The sequence below is a fragment of the Chiloscyllium punctatum genome, chromosome 13 (genome assembly GCF_047496795.1).
Source record: "Chiloscyllium punctatum isolate Juve2018m chromosome 13, sChiPun1.3, whole genome shotgun sequence".
Taxonomy (NCBI): domain Eukaryota; kingdom Metazoa; phylum Chordata; class Chondrichthyes; order Orectolobiformes; family Hemiscylliidae; genus Chiloscyllium; species Chiloscyllium punctatum.
Window position 1 is genome coordinate 87,504,275 of NC_092751.1, and position 20,925 is coordinate 87,525,199.

A 20,925-nucleotide genomic window follows, 5' to 3' on the forward strand; every position below is an offset into this window, starting at 1 on the left:
ACAGGTACATGAATACAAAAGGTTCAGTGGGATATGGGCCAAATGCAAGCATGGGACTAGTTATGTTTGGGATACCTGATCGGCACAGATGAGTTGGACTGAAGAGTCTGTTTTCATGCTCTTTGAATGCATGTTTGTGAATTAGAGTCAATGTATTGGAAGTGTGTACTTGGAAACTTCCTTGTCACAACAATGTAGCCATAAGTGAATTGCTTGTATTTTGATAACATATAAGAGTACCTGAAATTATGACTTATGTAGCTACCATTGGTGTACTTATGAGGTAAATTCAGCAAGTTTGAAATCCCAAATAGAGGTCCAGAATCTTACAACACTAAAGATGGAATTTGGTCCACCATGCCTGTATTTGCTCTTTGAAAGAGATGTCATGGTTCATCGCAGATGAATGCTTCATGCGTGTACCCCTCATCCTTGATTCCCTTTCTAAGCTCCTTTAAAGTGATTATGCAGTCAGCTTCCGTTATTTTCTCAGAACATTCCGATCCAGATAGCTTCCCATCTGAAAATATTCCTCATCTCCCCTTTAAATTACTTGCTATTTTTTTAAAATCTGCAACCTGTCATTATCGTCCCAAGTTTTAAAATCTATCTGCACTATCAAAACTTCAAAGATCCCTGACTAGAACAGAAGTGGTGTCAAACGTGTGTTTTTACCCAGTGTGTGCTTTACACGGTCCTATAGCAAGCCTCACTATAGAAATGTAACCTTGCTGAATTTGCCTTTTAACTTGTAACATGTTAACCTGGAAGATTGTGATAAATAATACAACTCCCAGATAATAATAATAATAATAATAATAATAATACTTCTGATAATAAGGACAATAAGGTTAATCAAAGATTAGGAAATCTAGTTCTAGCAACTCTGGTCTCTTCTTAACGACAATTTTAACTAGAATAGAAAAAGATATGAGGATGTTTGATAGGACTGTTTTTAGTTATGAAGGCTTATGGAATAGCAAATAGTGAAAGTCTGTTTCCTGTTGTTAGAAATAAAATTCAATAAAATTTAGTCGAGGCCACCAAAGCTGGAAACAAGACAATTTATTCTACGATCTTGCAAGAAAGGACCCCAATTGCAGAGAGCAATTAAAGTGATGATTATTCAAACTATTACACAGTTATACTTTTGAGCTACATGAGGTCACCTCTTCCATCCCTACATTACCCAATCTTTCTTACTATTTCGTCTCTGCCCATCTATGCTCCATGCCCATTGCCCCCTTCTTTCCAAGTTGGCAATTTTCCCCCTTGGATGTGCTGTCATAAGGTTAAACTCTTATCTCAATGTTCCCTTTGTAACTTCTTTCATTATCCATAGGTACATCCCATTCTTGTACATACATCTTAACAATGTATCTTTTTTGTGCTTCGCTTATATGTTTCAGTAATATCAGCTTTTTGCTGAAACTGTTATTTTAAACATTATGGTAAAAGGAATTACTTTCTATAATAAATCTACATTAAAGTTAGTACTTAATTATCCATAATTATGCACTGAAAAGTAGAGATACTCTTCCCTAAATACCTGCAGAGTTAATAGTTCTCTTGTTGTACCCCTTTTCTGTATGCTTTCTCTATATCTGCAAAAGCAACACTTTTTCCCCATTTCTAACACTGTGGTTAATAGATCAATAACAGTTTAAGAATGTTGTAGAGAATTAAGAAAGGCAGTCAGTGGCATTTCTCTGAAAAGAATTTGTAGGAGAAGGAGATGGTTTGCTGTAGGGAATTATTGAGGTAGAGACCATCGGCAGCTAAGTGTTTATAACAGGAACTCGAAGAGTTTTGGGATTAGCTTTGGCTTGCTACAACAAAGAGAATAGCTTGAGTTGCTGCACGTTCTGTAGTTAACGATTTTGCTCAAAACAAGATGGTGGACAGTTGAGTCAAGGTCATGTCTTCAGTGTTTGGAGCCAACAAGTGACACAGATAAGTCATGGTCCTCTGAGGTAGATCAAGAATCCAGTAAATGGTAAAATTAGGAGCAACCAGGGTTTATTTCCTTCCTTTTATGTTCTATGTTTTGCTTTCACCACTGCCAACAGTTTTGGAGCTGAGATTAGAAGTCTCAGACAGAACATCAGGACAGTGGGTAATTCTAAACTGCTGAGTCTGTCTTCAACAACAAATAGATGATTTCCTTTGATATGAAACAATGTTAATTGTTTAAAACAACAAAAAATCTGATTGGATTTTGTATGACTCCTATTTCTCACATGGTTTCCATTAGTTCCTATGACTGCCTGCTGGATGACCCATTCGAACACAAGTGGCCAAAGTTACCAGAACTTCCAGGAATTGACTACTCCATGGATGAGCAGTGTCGGTTTGATTTTGGAGTTGGATACAAAATGTGTACAGCTGTAGGTATTGTTTTTTTTCTCCTGGCCTTATTGGACATCCTCTTACATTTTTACTTTTAATTGCATTTGAAATTTCTAATAAGAAGCAATAAAACAATTTTGGACATGCTCTCTTTTGAGAAAGTTGCTGCGGAGTAAACATTTTGGTCCTTGCCTTCCATACTGATACCTACATATCTAGTTTAAATAGGCCTCATTGAGAATGCTGTATCCAGTGTTGCTTCCATGGAACTGTAGAAAATAGGAACAGGAACAGGTGATTTATCCCCTTGAGATCACTTTGCCCTTCAATGTGATCATATTTGATCCAACTCTACTCTGTTGCTACTTTCTCCACATATTCTTTGATCCCTTTAACCCTAAGAACTATATCTAACTTCTTCTTGATAGTATTCAATGTTTTGGCCTTAACTGCTTTCTTCAGGACATTCCAAAGGCTCACCGTTCTCTGGATGAAGAAATTTCTCCTCATCTCAGTCTGAAATGGCTTCCCCTATTACCTTAGGCTGTAACTCCTTATTTTGGACTCCCCAGTCATTGCGAACAGCTTTCCCTTAGACAGTGGGTGCGATAGAAGCTTTAGAAAGGTTGGAATTAAGACCATTCGCCTTAAGCTCACCTTATAAAGGGTAAATTATCATTGTAGCATTCAAAATTGATCTTCCTAACCTTTTCAAACAAATGCGTGGTCACAGAGATTCTATTAAGGGTTAATAAACTGAGGGGACTAGACTGTTATTTAGATGGACAATTTGAGTTAGGTACGTATGCAAATATTATGTTGTGTTATATAAATAAAGACCTAAAATGGGGAATGGGTTCCTTTGTACCAGAGGATCATTACCTTCAACAACAAGTTACTATTTCATACGTTTGGTAAAAGGTGTTGGATGAATTCCTGATTAAGGCACTTATCATTGTTCCTAAAAGAACAGTGGGATTTGCCTCCTGGCCATCTGTAGTCTCCTTAGGATCGTTTCGATTGACTTTGACAAATCAGAAAAGACATTTTCCAAATCTTCAGCAATACCCCATCCCATCCCAGCACAGCACAGCTACGTCTCTCTCAGCATTTTCAGGAAGTCTCCCCGAGGAGATAACATAAATGACAGCTGGGACTATAATGGATTTGATGCTTAGTTACAACACAATTGTTTGAGATTGAATTGTTGCATCTGTTGGTCTTTTTGTACCGTTATTTTCATTTCTCTCTATGTTCAGTTGACTTTTTTTTATACCATTTGGAGCAACTACCTATCGCAGGATCACACTCAGTTGAAATCTATGTTTATCCCTATCGCAGTTCCGAACGTTTGATCCGTGCAAACAGTTATGGTGTAGCCATCCTGATAACCCCTACTTCTGCAAAACTAAGAAGGGCCCACCACTCGATGGAACAGAGTGTGCATCTGGAAAGGTAAAAGACCAATTTGCATATCAGAAAGAAATGTCAGGGAGGTGATATCTGTTGCAAGAACCATCTGATGAGTCATTGTGTCCCAGCGTTAATCAGTCTAACTTTATATTGACCTTCCATAGAGCTCTTGTGGTGCAGTGGTAGTGTCCCTACCTCTGAGCCCAGTTGCCAAAGTTGGTCCTGGACATATGTCCAAACAAGTTCAAACAGACTGATTAAAATAACTATATTGACCTTCCGATAAATAAAGTCCTTATTGATCAAGCACCTGTATTTGCAGACAAAAGAAACCACTTTGGGCAATGAACAGCAGAATTATTTTATAAGCTGAAAATGGTGGAGATATGCAACAGTTCTGACTTTGTCTGAAATGAGAATTTATCATTGGTCAATTTGCTGAAAGGGGAAGGGGACAAGCCCTATAAACACAAAACCTGAGGAAACTGAATTGGACATTTTCTTGCAATCTTATTAGGTTTGGTTTGTTCCTCAGTTCATTAACTGTTAGTACTTTTGCAAAATTTATAACGAGTAATGAGATCCAAGATTCAAATTTTCTGAATCCCTGAAGTTTTTATATTATTATCAAAGACGATTTTGTGTAATTTTTGCTAGCTTTCAGTTCTAAAAAGTCCACATGACAAGAAGCTTAGTCATGGAGGACAGCTCAGCACATGTGGCCTGAGCGATTGTCCACCTGTTGAACCTAATGGGGTAATGGTTGTTAAGGTTACAAATGTGGATTCCTGTTCGCCAGTCTCAAATTTCTGAAATACCCTCCTCTACAGCGGGGATGTAAATCTGCAATGTTACCTGGCAGTGCCCAGCAGCAAGTCCTGAAGGTGATTTAATGACTTGCACTTTTCAGTGGTGTTTCAAGGGTCACTGTATTTGGAAGACTTCGGATCAGTTATACAGTCAGGATGGAAGCTGGAGTTCCTGGACAAGGTTTGGATCATGCTCGAGAACCTGTGGTGGGGGAGTGCGCTTCCGCAGCCGACAGTGCAGCAATCCTCCGTAAGTTTGCATTAGTTAGCACATGGCTGCATTGCTCTTCCACAGTGATCAGCTTAACTTGGCCAGCTGAGAATCACGTAACTGGTTGTCTTAATTTGTATTGCTGAGTCCACACGCTAACTGGCAGGAAAACCCTGGGCTTTGTGCATGGGAACTTACTGGTTACGTTGCAAATACCAACAGAGAGCTTACAGATCGAACTGCAGTCACTCAATCCAGAATAATGCACAATTTTAACTTCAAACCTCTTGGCAATGTTCCATTCTTGTTTCAAGGCTAGGAGTTGATGTCAAACAAAAGTTGCTTCACAATGATCTAAAAGTTTGGGTTATCCACTAAAATAAAACAAAGAACTGTGGATTCTGGTGATCCAAAACAAGCAAAAGCAGAAATTAGGAGTTTTTCACTGCTATGCTCCACCAGCCTCTGTCTTACCCTTCCCCTTTAATGGGCTGCTGAATGGAGAGACAGAATCACCAGCTACAATGGCTTATACATCTTGCATATTTTTAAAAATAAACTCATCAAGTGATTGTTACATTAACTGCAATACATGGTTTTGGTTGAAGCTATATTAAGCAATAGCCATGATCATTTGTTTTGCTGTATGCATTCACATATAGTTCATTTGTTTTTTATTTGTTCGTGGGATGTGGGTGCCACTGGCTATACCACCAATTATTGCCCATCGCTCGTTACCCTTGAGAAGGTAGTGATGAGCTGCCGTCTTGAACTGCTGCAGTCCATCTGGAGGGTAGGTACACCACAATGCTATTAGGAAGAAAATTCAAAGATGTTGACACAGGCATAGTGAAAGAATGGTATCCAAGTCAGGATAGCGAGAGATTTAGGAGGAGATTTAAAGTAGATGGAGTTACCTGTTGTTTGCTGCCCTTAACTTTCTGGGTGGTGGAGGTCATGGGTTTGGAAGGTCTGTAGAGCATTGGTGAATTACTACAGTGCATCTTATACACATTGCTGGTACTGAGCACTAGTGGTGGAGGGAATGGATGTTGAATTATTCCCTCCTTGTTCAAGATCATTTCTAGCTATTATGTTATCTCCATTTCATACTAACCTAATTAATAAAGGCTCATGGTTACAGTGGATTATTGCATTGTTCAGAGTTGCTTCAAATTCCATTTGCAATGGTTTAGTTTATAAATTAGCAACTACGAAATCCATTTTATCCAACAAGATCCCAAAAGCAGCATGGAAATGGCCAACCTGCTGTTGGCGAAGCTGATTAAGAAAGGAATGCTAGTTTTGGTTTTGAAAAAAACATAGTGCTTTAACATCCATCTGCACCACAGCAAGATCAATTCAGAAGCTTGGTTTTATTCCTTGAAGGAAAAACTATATTTATGACATTGCAGCACTTAAAGAAATATGTCAAGCTCAATTATGTGCTTCAGCAGTGACTGAACTCTCAGGCTCTGACTCAGGAAAAGGAGATTCAAACTGAGGTAATTTGATTAGCATTGCATTTTGGCCCTGTGCCTTATAACATTAGGATCGATCGGAAAATGATAATGCACACTTTTACTCTCTGGTTGCATCGATTCCAACACAGAGCATTGCATCAACAACAATTTTAGCTGTCTCTAGCATAAAATAAACCCTTTCTAAATGACCAAGATAGCAAAAGTACAACTTTCAGTAAACAGATTGCAGGATGAGGTAAGATTATGGATCATGCCATTGATTTGCTTGTGTTTTCTCTGCAGTCCTGCATATGGTGGCCGGGAGTGTCCTGGTCCCAGTTTTGAATACAAAGTCTGCAATTCTGAAGATTGCTCAGGGCCCTATGAAGATTTCCGGGCTCAGCAGTGTCAGCAAAGAAACTCCTATTATCTTTACCAGAATGTCAAGCATACTTGGCTCCCTTATGAGCATCAAGATGGTAACTTTTCTTTTCAGACTATGTATTTGTGATCAATTTTCATAATTAGAGAACCCAACCAGAGAAACATTAATATCTCAGACACTGCAGCTGTGATATCCTGGACAGATACTAATTCAGTGATTTAGTGCACATAGAGAGCTCTTCAACTTTGACCTTTTGGTGAGGAGCTTCACCGAGCAGAAACAAATGTAAAATCAGATGGAGTTTGCACGTGATTTTCCTACAGTAATGTTAAATGGTCAAAAAATCAAACAACAGCACACATCCACATTTCCTGTATATGCAGCCAGCTGCCAAAATTGAAAATATGTTTCTATGAAGTACACTACCTGAAGTAACTTGTACAAAACTGCATTGCAGTGAATTACATGCAATAGTGAGAGTACTCGAAAGGATTCTGAGACTACTCAGAGTTATATGATCTCAGTAGCACTGTTTTGCTCACTAAACTAAACATTATATCTACCAGCAATAGGCAAACTGTGTACATTATATTCCATGCAGTCTGTCCACTCCTATCTCACCAAATGCCAGTTCCCAGTCCTGAGGTTAAACGGCTAAGAGTGGGACCATTCCAGTGACATTGCAAAACAGTTGAAAACAGATGCATCATCAAACTGTTTTTATTTACCAGTAATTTATTGTACTCCGCCTTAAGGAGAGATGTCGTTTCTTCCACTGCATTCTCAGTGATTCCAGGAAAGCTCGGATTTGGTATATGGGTCATATGTTACATGCATATTTCTCTGTGGTGGAGTTCTTCCTTTTATTAAGGTATTGTACCCTGAGAACAGTGCCATTGCTGACATATTTTAAAATTATTTTGTTCAAAAATTAAAAGGCATGCATATTGTGCAAGAGAGAAAACACACAGGAATGAAGTAAGGCTAAAACCATGTCTTAGATTTTTCTAATTCTTTTATGCTTTGTTTTTTGTTTCTTCTTTTGCCAATATAAACCTCCATTTTGATTTTCTTTCCCAATCGACAAATTATAGAGGCTCAAAAATGTGAATTAATCTGTCAGTCCAAGGAAACGGGAGATGTGGTGTTCATGAATCAGGTTGTCCATGACGGTACACGTTGCAGTTATAAAGATCCCTTCAGTGTTTGTGCTCGAGGAGAATGTGTGGTATGTGCTTATTACTGGGTACTCTGATCTGTGCCTGGGAAGTTATGCATGCTCAATTTCAAATGGCTGTGAACTCTGGAATTCCCACCCTAAACTTAGCCACAGCATTATCACATATTAAGGCACTCTCAAGTATCTCTTTAACCAAGCTGTTGGTCAACTGTCCCTAATACCTCAAAATGGTTAGAATAACAGTTCTGCCAACCACCATGGAATATTTTTTCTAGTCTATAAAAATGGAAGTATTTAGGATGAATACGATTGGTCCGCATTGAGGAGTCACCTTTCAGAGATTTATAAAATCATAAAGCGTATAGATAAGGTGAATGGCAAATGTCTTTTCCCTAAGGTGGGGGGATTTCAAGCCTTAGGGGGTATATTTTTATGATGAGAGGAGAAAGATTTGAAAAGGATATGAGAGGCAATTTGTTTTTACATGGAGTAGTTCGTGTTTAGAATGAACTTCCAGAGGAAATGGTGGATGTGGGTACAATTACAATGTTTAAAAGACATTTGGATAAGTACATGAATAAGAAATATTTAAAGGAATATGGGCCAAGCACAGGCAGATGGGACTAGTTTAGTTTGGGATTATGGTTGGCATGGACTGGTTTGACTGAAGGGTCAGTTTCCTTGCTGTTTGACTCTAGGGCTCTATGACTCTATGGTGCATGCGAGGTTTTTTAAAATTTGTGTTTATCTAACCCCTTGCACAGTTTTCAATTCTGTTAAGGGATGGAGATTCTGACACTATTGAATTATTATCCTTTTGAAGCTTGTGGGCTGTGACAAGGAAGTTGGTTCCTTTAAGCAAGAAGATAAATGTGGTGTCTGTGGTGGTGACAATGCACATTGTCGAACAGTGAAAGGGACCATTACCAAGACTCCTATACGAACAGGTGAGTTAAAACTCCCTATCTGGTTCGATGTAAGTTATTTGTATGTACATGTGACACTGAAAAATAAACATGCCTCCACTTGTTTAGGTATGTTTACCGTCTTACTCTGAATGATTTTTGTTCATTTATAACAGTGCTGAAATATCATCAGATTGAGAGCAGCAGATTTTATATAGTCAAGGTTTCAATATGACTTGTACTCTTATGTGACCAAGCTGATCGGTATTCTCCCCTGTATTGCACCAGAAACTTGGTAAATCAGTCCAAGAGACTTCGCTTAGGTTCACCCTTGCTGTAAGTTGTGTTTGTTTCTCTAATTAATATCTTAAGATTTCACAATGTTACTTATGGATAAGAGGCACATGTTGGGTTTCCAGAAACTAAACTGAACTAGCCATATAAATACAGTGGCTTCAAGAGCAGGTCAGAGGCTAGGAATACTACAATGAGTAGCATACCTCCTGACTCCCCAGAGCCGGTCCATCATCCACAAAACACAAGTCAGAAGTGTGGTGGAAAAAGCCCCATTTACGTGGCTAAGCACAGCTCCAACAATACTCAAGAAACTTGACACCATCCAGCCTGTTTATTTGGCACACACCCACAAACTTTCACTTTCTCCACCACCAGGGCCCGGTAGCAGCAGTTAATACTATTTACAAGATGCACTAGAAAAATTCTCCAAGGCTCCTTAGACAGCTCCTTCCAAATCCACAGCCCCTGTCATCTACAAGGTCAAGGTAAGCAGTTACGTGAGAACACCGCCCTCTGCACGTTCCTCTTCCAGCCATTCACCATCCTAACTTGGAAATATATCTTTGTTCCTTCAAGCCAAAATCCTGAAATTCCCTCCGTAATTGCATTGTGGGTCTGTCTATAGGAGATGGACTGCAGTAGTTCGAGAGAAGCTCATCACTACCTTCTCAAAAACAGCTAGGGGTGGGCATTAAATGTATCCACATCCCATGAGTGAATAATCTCAAGGATTTAAGATTAATTCAGAGCTGACAAACAGGGCTGCAGATCAAGTAGTTAGTTGAGGTTATCGAGCAACACTAATCTGTGGGCTGTCGTTTGAAGTAGAGAAATAGGGACTGCCAAATGCACTCTGTATTTGATAGTCCTCTACATTACTTGATGTTGTTATTTGTCTTAACCTCCCAAAATCAACAACATTCCTAATTCACGTTATAGTAATTTTGAATGAGTATGGTAGTCATCCTAAAGAATTTTATGGAGAAGAAAGAGGTTGCAAACTACAGCAGGAAGAATGTAGGAGGTGACCAGAGACATGGCCAAAGAAATAGGTTTCAAGGAGACTTCTGGAAGGTGATGAGGAAAATAGAAAAATATAGGTATGTAGAGAGCATACTGTATCACTATCCTGAAAATTTCTATTGGCCAACCATAGCCTTCTGGGTGAAAGAGATTCAGATTTTTAGAGTCTGTGATTTTACTCTGAAATGGCAAAACTCTGATTTTAGAAGTTATGCTCTCACGTTGATCTTTGTATTTAGTCTTGAACTATCTTGACTACTTTTGGCACTATAGATTAAATTCATACAAACAGACCTTATAATTAAACCTGTGTGCTCAGATATCATTATCGTGAATTTTCATGTTCTCCTCCCAAGGTCATGAAACAAACAAAAATGAAAGAACTGCGGAGACTGGAAATTTGAAACAAAAACAGAAATTGCCGGAAAATCTCAGCACGTCTGGCAGCTTCTGTGGAGGGAAATCAGAGTTAACATTTGAGGTTCAGTGACCTTCCGTCAGAACTGAATCAGATCATTTGATGCATCTGATCTGCCCAGTTGTTTTAATTGGACAGCAGTTTTGTGCAGTTTACAGCCTGCAGGCTCTCTGCCTGTCCTGCTGGTCTTTCTGCTTCATTTACTGTCAGGCTTCTGTCTATAGATTCACTCTCCTCCACCAAGTTTATTTCTCCACACATTTTGAATCCGATGGTGATCTGCAGTTTCACTACTGGTTTTCTGATGTGCAACTGATTCTCCTCACATCTGATCTTCATTCCAATGGAAGTTGCCAACTGTTCATTCCCCAGTATATTTTCCTGTGTATAATTTGTGGATTCACTCAGCCACTTCATATTTCTGAACCTGTACATCAGTTTGCCAATGTTTCATATCGAGGCCAATTTGACTCCATCACTTCTGACCCAGCAAGGAAGCGTAGTGTCATAAAGATATACAGCTCAGAAATAGATCCTTTGGTTCAATTCATCCATGTCAACCAGATATTCTACATTAACTTAGCCCCATTTACCAGCATTTGGCCCATATCCCTCTAAACCCTTTCTAATCATATGCCTATCCAGCTGCCTTTTAATTGTTGTAATTATACCAGCCTCCACCACCACCTCTGGCAGCTCATTCCATATATGCATAACCCTCTGTGTGAGGACGTTGCCCCTAAGGTCCCTTTTAAATCTTATCTTTCTCACCTTAAATCTAGGCCCTCTAGTTTTGCACTCCCCTATCCGGGGCAAAGAAAGCATTGTATTTCACCCTATCCATGCGCCTCCTGATGTTATAAACTGCTATAAGGTTACCTCTCAGCCTGCGACACTCCAGGGAAAATAGCCCCAAACTATTCAGCCTCACGTGATCTCCTGGCTCCATCCCAGTGTTTTTCTCCTATTCTGGGAGTAAGCAGGAAATATTTCTAACACACCCTTGCTGCATGCACAAGCTGTGGGACCTAAGCTTTCATTGTGTCCATTTACAAGTATGTTTTGGCTACTGCTCCAGATTCAAGTTCACGATGCCTTTTTTCCAATTCTTTCTCTTCATTCTTTTCTCTTTCCCTGTGCCTCATGGACATGACCTCCTTATTAGCAGGACTTCGGACTGCCCATTTACTCTCCTGGAACAGTACAGCACAGGAACAGGCTTTGAGCTCACCATGCCTGTGCAATCATGCTGTCATTCTGAAATAATCCCATCTACCTTCACATGGTCCATACTCCTCTATTCCCTGCCTGTTCATGTGTCTGTCTAAATACATCTTAAACATTGCTATCGTATTTGTTTCTACCACCTCTTCTGGCAGCAGGTTTCACCTACCACCCCCTGTTCAAAAAAGACAAGTCTCACACATAGAACATAGAACAGTACAACATAGTTACAGACCTTTTGGCTCTCATGTTGTGCTGACCTTTTATCCTACTCTAAGATCAAACTAACTTACATACCCTTCATTTCACTATCTTCCATGTGTCTATCCAGTCGCTTAAATGTCCATAATGTATCTACTCTACTACCATTGCTGGCATGCATTCCACGCACCCACTACTCTCTGTGTAAAGAATCTACCTCTGACATCTCCCTTAAACCTTCCTCCAATCACCTTAAAATTATGCCCCCTTGTGATAGCCATTTCCACCCTGGGAAAAAGTCTCTGGCTATCCACTTTATCTATGCCTCTCACCATCTTGTACACCTCTATCAAGTTACCGCTCATCCTTCTTCGCTCCATTGAAGAAGGTCCTAGCTCCCTCAACCTTTCTTCATACCAGCCAGGAGTCTCGTTCGCAACCACAGAATCTCCTTTAATCAACGAATCTCCAATCATTATCGCTCTCCTATGCTCCCCCACCTTGCCTTCTGAGCCACATCTCCTTTAACTTTTTCCACCGTGACCTTAAACCCATGTCCCACGTACAATTCCTTCCCCCCCCCCCCCCCCCCCCCCACCCCAAAAAAAGCTGGTGCATTCCAATCCAGACAACATCCTATCTATAGTGTGGCGACTAGAACGTCACACAATACTCCAAACATGGCCAAATTAAATATCCAAGGATACATGTCCTATCGAAAGGTCAGGCAGATGGCCAGAGGGGGTGGGTTGCCTTGTTAGTAAGAACTGAAATTAAATTGATCGCAAGAAGTGATATAGAGTGAAGAGAAATAGAGAATACGTGGCTAGAGTTGAAGAATCACGATGGGAGTTATTTACCGACCTCCTAGCAGTTGTCAGAATGTGGCTTGCCATTCTACCTACCCTGGTATTTCTTGCCCAGGTGAGTCTTTCTATCTCCTCCTGTTCTCATTTAACCTGTGAAATACTGTTGCAATGAGCTCTGCCAGTGCATCAGCCATCACCGTTCCCCTTGGTATTTCCCTCCAGAACGTTTGCACACTTTGTCACAAGATCCTTACATTCCATGAACCTATTTTGGTGGATCATATTGACGTCTTGGCTTTGGTGGAAACCTGGGTGATGTTCGATGACACCTTTCTGCTCTCCGTGCATAAGAAAAATCTCCCACTATTTGCCACGCCCAGTCCATTCCATGGAAATAGGGCTTTTACCGCAAAATAGCACACACCATGATCTGCCCACCCCCTACTCTTTTAGCACATGCCTCACTTTGAGTGTCTTACCTTGTTTCACCTTTGTGCCTTTCTTTTAAAGCCCTCATTCTCTACTATCTACTCAAAAGTTGTGGCAGTAATCTCTCTGACAGGCTGTCCTCCCTTGGCCCCTGCTCTGTCATCCTTGGGGATATTTATCTCAATTCATCATGTTCTCTCTCCATTTCAGTTCATTGTAGCCCTATCATCCCTTCTCTCCTATCACATTAGGTCCCTAACCAGATTTGTGGCCACTCTTTCCCCCCCCCCCCCCCCCTCCAACCTCGACTACCGATACCACTTTCAATGTGTGAATAAAAGCTTCACTCTGTGAATTATAGGTAGACCTGCCTTTAATTGCTTATTAATTTCTTCCTTCTTTGTTTTCTTGTTTTTCTTCCCATCACCGTTCTCCCTCCCAATCCTACTTCCTTCTGTGTCCACTCTTGGACAATCTCTCATCCAGTTCACTTAGCTGTATACTTTGAAATTTCTGACTGTTTCACCTTCTATTCACAATGAAACTAGTTATACAAAGTTTGGGAGAAGATTTGTAGCTCGGGTGCTCGTTGTTGTGGTTCTGTTCGCCGAGCTGGGTCAGGTTCAACTTTGTTTTATTCATTTATGGAATGTGGGCATTGTTGGCTAGGCCAGCGTTTATTGCCCTTCCGTAATTGCCCAGATGGCAGTTAGGAGTCAACACTTTACTGTGGGTCTGGAGTCACATGTAGGCCAGACCATTAGGGGTAGTAGTTTCCTCCCCTAAAGGACATTAATGAACAGGGTGGGTTTTTCCCTAGTCATCATTAGGCTCTTAATTCCAGATTTTTATTTTAATTCAGACTTCACCATCTGTCATGATGAGATTTGAATTTGTATCCTTAGAACATTACCTGGATCTCTGGATTAATATGAAGAAAGTGAGGACTGCAGATACTGGAGATCAGAGTCGAAGAGTGTGTTGCTGAAAAAGCACTGCAGGTCAGGCAGCATCCGAGGAGCAGGAGAATCGATGTTTTGAGCATAAGCCCTTAATCAGGGGTGAGGGCCCATTCCTGAATGAAGGGCTTATGTTCAAAATGTTGATTCTCCTGCTCCTCTGATGCTGCCTAATCTGCTGTACTTTTCCAGCACCACATTCTTCGACTCTTGATTAATTGTCTAGTGATAATACCACTAGGTCGCTGACTCCTCTAAACTAGTTCTTAGTGGAGTAGAGGTTGGCCGGATATGATTACTTACAGACTGTGTCTAACTATAAAAATACAGTCCTTAGACACACATTTCTCATTATTTACTTCTCTCTTGCGAATAAGTTTATAATTCAAGTAATGTTACAATATAGTCAGAATCTATGTCAATCAAGAAATCAAACAAAATACAGCATCTATTGAAAAACATTGTAAAATAAATACTTTCCCTCAAGAGGAAAAGCAACAATTCTTCTAAAAATTGTCACTGTGGGGAGGTACAAAGGTTATATAAGATATGAATGATTTATTGACACTTGATGAATTTTACCTGTCCATAGATTGCTTTTGCAAATACAGTGCCTACTGTTATAACCTTGTCATGAGGAATCTAGTTCCTCATGTTCAACAAGCTCCAGGAATTCATCAATACTGCTGAAAATGAAAAATGGATAATCTTTATATTTCATTGTCTCATGCCTTTGAAAAAAAATTAATAGTTTAGAAGTATGTACTGAATGTTCTTGAAATTGAGAATTTCAAACATCAGTGAGCGTTATGAAGCTTGTTAATAAAGGGTCACTGTTCTGATTCACTGCTACTGGCTGTGAACACTGTACATATTGTCCATGCTGCTCTCCCACTTTCCAGCCTGTCACAATAATGAATGATACAGTGCTGTGTATTCCCAATGCAAATACCAATCTTCACGTACGTCAGTGTTAGAACTACTCATCCCTTTAAGGGTCAAACAGAACGGCTTCAGAGTTGACTGCAAGCACATGATCGGACTTGTATTTAGGAGATGGGTCCTTCCCCAGTAGGGAGCTGGCTTCTGAAGGGGGAAAGGGTCCAGAAGGGAAAGACTGAAACTGCTGTCTGTGCTAAGCTATGCATTTCCAAAAAGACACTTTGTAAGTCTCTGAAAGTCTCCAACTGCCTAATTCAACACATAATATTGGTCTGTAAAACAACTTGATTATGTACTCCAAAAAATGCGTCTTTTACCCTTGGATAAGAGTAGATGCAAAAGGCTGAAATTATTTCATGGTGAGATGGATAATAGACAAAAAAAAATAAAAATGAAGTAGATATATTTATTGTAGGTGACTCAATAGTAGGTATCACATTGCCTAGCTTGCTGACCTTCTGGTATGTTGTATTTAATAGAACTCATCGTCATGTGGGCAAGTAGTTTGATACTGCCCTTTGCTCTACGACAATTCTTAGACAGACTTCGGGATCAGAAACATTTTCAGAATGGAGATCAGTGCATTGAAGGTTAAAATAGCTTGGACGAAACTCTATCTCTCTCATAGTATATTAACAAGCAAAGACTCTTCCAAAGTTTGATTGTTCATTTCATCATGTGCCAGTCCCGCAGTTTCCAAAGTGAAATGTTTAACATTGGTTGGGCATTTCCTCGTATATCCAGCCATTTGATAGTTGCCCTAATCTTGTTTGATAATATTGCCTGCCTCTGTCTGTACAACCTAACCTCACTGTGGAACTTATTTCTAGCACGAACCAAGTTTTTGAGCACTTTATGTAAGACTGTCTGGTAGTGGGTGGTAACAATTGGGCGATTATATATGAATCTGTATGAAAGTTAGATTTCGATTACCTACCTTTACTTACAACATTGTAGCCACATGGAGGGGACTCTTCTGTTTATGTTGGGGCTGGATTGGAGCCAGGACATAGAGATGAGAGGACAGCATATTCAAAAGGCACAACTCTTGCCCCACGTTGGTGCAGTGACATCACCAGCAATTTTATTCCTGTGATTTTTTTTTTCCAGGACACACACATCTTGTTACCTGTAGTTTTGAAGAATGTTAATCTACACTGGCTTTACATAGAAGATAAACTGCTGATCATATAAAGCAAATCAAGTTATTAAAAATATCCTGTAATTTTCAGAATTTTCAAATCACAAGGGCAGCATTGATTGCCTTTGAATTACTTAATTCTAATGTCTCATTGCAGGGATGTTCAAAATGTTTGAATTGCCTGCTGGAGCTCGACATATTCAGATTGAAGAAACTGAACCTTCCACAAATCTAATTGGTAAGTTTTTTTTCAGGAATCTGTATCAGTATTTGGCGCTTTCAATAGTTCCATAATCTTTGCTAAATTATCAGAAAATGGAAAAGTAATCTCCAGAGGAAGCAAGTTGCTGTGGAAACTCTTAATTTATTTAGGAAAACATGGCATAAATTCAATATATTTTCTTTATCAAACACCATGCACTTTGTACTGTATTTTGAAAACATTTCAGAAAGTTTGGAATAAGTTATATTGGACATCTAATGGTCACGTTTTCCTAACAGCTGTGAAGAATCAAGCAACTGGTAATTTTATTCTCAATGCCAAAGGTGAAAATTCAAAGCCAAAGATGTTTTTAGGAATGGGTCTGGAGTGGGAATATTCCATAGAGAATGACAAGGAAACCCTTAAATCCAGCGGCCCACTACACAACAACATCATTGTTTTTGTAAGTAATGAGATTATTAAAGTTCTTTAAAAGATCTTTCCTCCCTTTGTATCTTCCCCTTAGAAGATGCCAACATATTCCCAGGTACAAATCCTCTGATATCTCACCTAAATACCTGGGTGTTTCTGTTGATCCAGACACTGAGACTGAGCAGGCTAATAAACAACAAAGGGTGGAAGGGGAGGCATCTCTCATGAACATGACCAACTTGGCATGCACCAAAATTGCTAGCAAGAAGGAAACAGTGGTCATCGATAAACTCCTGTTAATTCTCTCCTCCATCCCCAGCCCAAGAGTCTGAGGACAGCAGTTCTACTGCTGCTTTAATGAAGATCAGTGAACTGCAGACTGGAATTAATGCTTTAGTAGCTTGACAGTCCGTGCAATTCTCCAGAAAACAATGGGTACATGTATGAGCACTTCAAAATAGATCTGACGCAACAACAAACATCTCAGTGGAAAATCTACATTCTCATTGCCTCGGAAAGGCAGTCAACATCATCAAAAACCCCTCCCACCCCAGTTATAATCTCTTCCAACCTCTTCTATCAGGCAGACAATATGAAAGCTTAAACACAACTTCTTCCCTGCTGTTATTAGACTTCTGAATAGCCCCCTCACATTTCAATAATGATCTTGCTTTTTGTGCACCTTCTTTGCAATTGTAACTTTGTATTCCTCACTCTATTGTATTATCCTGATTCCCTTTGTATGGAATGATCTGCCAATACTCCTTGCAAAACAAAACTTTTAACTGTACCAAGGTACATGTAACAATAATAAATCAAATCAAATAATTTGAGCAAGCAAGATAAAAATCCTTAGTGAATGCAACTCTGAATGCAATGGAATATTCAAACTTTATAATAAATAGTGTATTATTTCCAGGATTCAATCCATGTACACTTCAGTTTTTAAAAAAAAATCAGATATCAAGTGTTGGAAATTGTGTTAAGTTTGATTCATTCAAAGAATGGTACAACACAGAAGATCATTGTATGGCCCATTGTGCCGATAAAAAGTCTGAAAACTATCTAATTAGTCAACTCCCTTACACTTTCCCCTTAGCCCTGCCAATTTCAATTCAGCTTGTAATTCTGTGAAAGTATTATGCTGATGTCCGTAAATCACTTGGAGATAACCTAACAATATGAAAAGCAGTCTATAAGTTTGTTGTGCCCATGCAATTTTTCTTGTTAGATTAGGAAAAAAAAGCTCATGATTGTGTGATAGTAATCTAACTCTCAGACTAGCATTTGAGACTGCGCCCAATGCATTAAGAATTTTAATATATAAGGCCAAATTTAGGCACAGTGTTTATGAATCTGAAAATTATATTACAGAATAGTTCTTTAAAAGAAGCTGAATACATATTTTCATGCAAACATTGCACAGAGATATTCCTTTATTCAAAAAAGGAAATTCATTGAGATGTCTTTTTAGGAAGTCCGTGCACAAACTCTCAATCACAATGTTCTGGATTTCTTGGGGCTTATTTAAATGGCAAGGAACTGCTCTTTTTTTTCAGATTAGCCCCCAAGATGAAGATGTTAAATCAAATTTAATGTACAAGTATGTTATTCATGAAGACCTACTTCCTGTGATCGGCAACAACGATGTACTCCTGGAAGAGACGGAAAGTTACGAATGGGCCTTAAAAAGCTGGTCCCAGTGTTCGAAAGCCTGTGGAGGAGGTGTGTTGTCAGTAAGACAATACAATGCTACATGTTCCTTCCACATAACTGCAAACACACCCATGCACATTTTCACACTTACTTCCACACTCTCTCTCTCATACTCTGTCCCAAGTGCGCACACACTGTCCTTCCCAATGCATGATTTGGAGATGCCGGTGTTGGACCGGGGTGTACAAAGTTAAAAATCACACAACACCAGGTTATAATCCAGCAGGTTTAATTGGAAGCACTAGCTTTTGGAGTGTTGCTCCTTCATCAGGTGGTTGTGCTGATGAAGGGGCAGCGCTCTGAAAACTAGTGCTTCCAGTTAAACCTGTTGGACTATAACCTGGTGTTGTGTGGTTTTTAACTTCCCAATGCACATACTCAATCACTCTCTGTCACTCCCTCCCATATGCACAGTTGCTGTCTCTCATTTTGTCCCCCATGCACGTTTGTACCTTTCAAATACACACGGTCACTCTCATTTTTTCACTCATACACGCTCACTCCTCCAACAAATTCTAATTCTGTCTGGTTCCCTCCCACATACAAGCTCGCACTCGCTCTTGTGCACTCTTTTACTGTGTCTCATGCTCACTCCTTTCCACATGAGCACTCACTTACTCACACTCTTGCATTCCTTCCCACACACACTCACTCGTTCTCATTCCCTTCCCCACACACTTTCACACTTTCTACACACACTTTCATACACAGTTCCTCACTCATTCTCTCTCATACTGTCTCCCATGCAGTCTGTTACTCCTTTCCCCACAAAGTCTCGCCTCTGTTGGTCTCTCTCGCTCTGCCACATGCATATCCTCTACTCAGTTCAGAGCATCTCATATTTTCCTGATCATGAAAATGTGAAAAAATGGAAAAAGATGCATAATTGCGCTGAGCCTGAAGTCTGGATATACATTTCTGTTTTGCACAAAAACACTAATTTTCAGAATCTACTTGTATTTATCTAGGCAAAAAGGGACCTTAAATTATATATCACCCTGTATTGGTTTATTTTCTAGTACAGATTTTTAAAAATTCATTCATGGGATGAGGGTCTTGCTGGCCAGGCCAGCATTTATTGCCCATCCCTAATTGTTAATAGTCAACCATGTTGTTGTGGGTCTGGAGTCACATGTAGACTAGACAAGATAAGGATGGCAGATTCCTTCCCTGAACGACATTAGTGAACCAGATGGGTTTTTTTTTCAACAATCGACATTGGATTTGTGGTTATCATTAGACTTCTTGCTTCCAGATTTTACTAGTTCAACTTACAACATTTGCCGTGGCAGGATTCAAACCCAGGTCCCCAGAGTCCGGTGGCTCAGTGGTTAACACTGCTGCTTCACAGCACCACGGCTCCAGGCTCGATTCCAGCCTTAGGCGGCTGTCTGTGTGGAGTTTGCACATTCTCCCTGTGTCTGTGTGTGTTTCTTCGGGTGCTCCAGTTTCCTCCCACAGTCCAAAGATGTGCAGGTCCGGTGAATTGGCCATGCTAAATTGCCCATAGTGTTAGGTGCATTCGTCAGAGGGAAATGGGTCTGGGTGGATTACTCTTCAGAGGGTCGGTGTGGACTGGTTGGGCTGAAGGGCCTGTTTCCACACTGTAGGGAATCTAATCTAATCTAATCATAATTACCTGGGTCTCTGAATGCAATCTAACGATAATACCACTAGGCCGTGGCCTCCCCTCTCAAATTGCAGAGATTATAAACGCAACCTCAAATGCAGTTTTAGGACTTATTTTAAGATTATTTTGTCTAATGCTACTGCAAAAGTACACTAATATTGCAAATATACTTTCAGGAATACAGTACACAAAATATGGCTGCCGACGAAAAAGTGACAGCAAGATGGTGCATCGGAATTTCTGTGATAACAATAAGAAACCAAAGCCAATAAGGAGACGTTGTAACCTTCATGAATGCACACAACCATCGTAAGCAAAATGCTCTTACTCATCTAGAGTGCGCTAGTAGATTGTGAACAAAGATTCAAACAATGGTGAAATTTGTAATTCTAATAAAGTGTTCTTTGACAGGGATCTAGAGAGGAAAAGCTTCAAGGAGGTAGCTTGAAATCATAATGCCACTTTGGCCTTGATAAGCCATTGGCAAAGGGCTTTTGTACATGTGGTTAGAGTCAGGTGCAAAGCTCTGCTCTGCTTGCAGTTTATTGCCTCTTTTACAAGGCTGCGAGTGTGAAGAATTAAAAGACGGATCAGCCAGAAATTCCAGATGCCAACTGTTGACTTCATGTTTTTACGACCTTTCAACTTTTTACTTCCAACATGTTTCAGTTCAGTGAATAAAAACACAGTTGTTTATTCTATATAATACTGCACTCACCAATTCACAAAAAGACAGTTCTGTCACTGTTGGTTTTCAATGTTGAATAATGCGTTAAGTTTAATCTAT

At 39.8% G+C, this 20,925-nt stretch overlaps 1 protein-coding gene across 4 annotated transcripts in view; it reads left to right on the forward strand.

The window, feature by feature from the left end:
• The window catches only part of adamts14 (ADAM metallopeptidase with thrombospondin type 1 motif, 14), a 202,299-nt gene that overhangs the window by 171,438 nt on the left and 9,936 nt on the right, over positions 1-20,925 (forward strand). For all 4 annotated transcript variants that reach the window (XR_011962299.1, XM_072583126.1, XM_072583127.1 and 1 more), the window contains exons 9-18: positions 2,255-2,387; positions 3,691-3,804; positions 4,673-4,821; positions 6,549-6,724; positions 7,725-7,858; positions 8,634-8,757; positions 16,316-16,396; positions 16,660-16,823; positions 18,352-18,517; positions 20,315-20,447. Coding sequence is in view for 3 of the 4 variants with exons in the window: in XM_072583126.1 (XP_072439227.1) it covers positions 2,255-2,387; positions 3,691-3,804; positions 4,673-4,821; positions 6,549-6,724; positions 7,725-7,858; positions 8,634-8,757; positions 16,316-16,396; positions 16,660-16,823; positions 18,352-18,517; positions 20,315-20,447 (1,374 nt within the window). In the remaining variant the exon portion in view is untranslated. The remainder of the gene's footprint in view (positions 1-2,254; positions 2,388-3,690; positions 3,805-4,672; positions 4,822-6,548; positions 6,725-7,724; positions 7,859-8,633; positions 8,758-16,315; positions 16,397-16,659; positions 16,824-18,351; positions 18,518-20,314; positions 20,448-20,925) is intronic.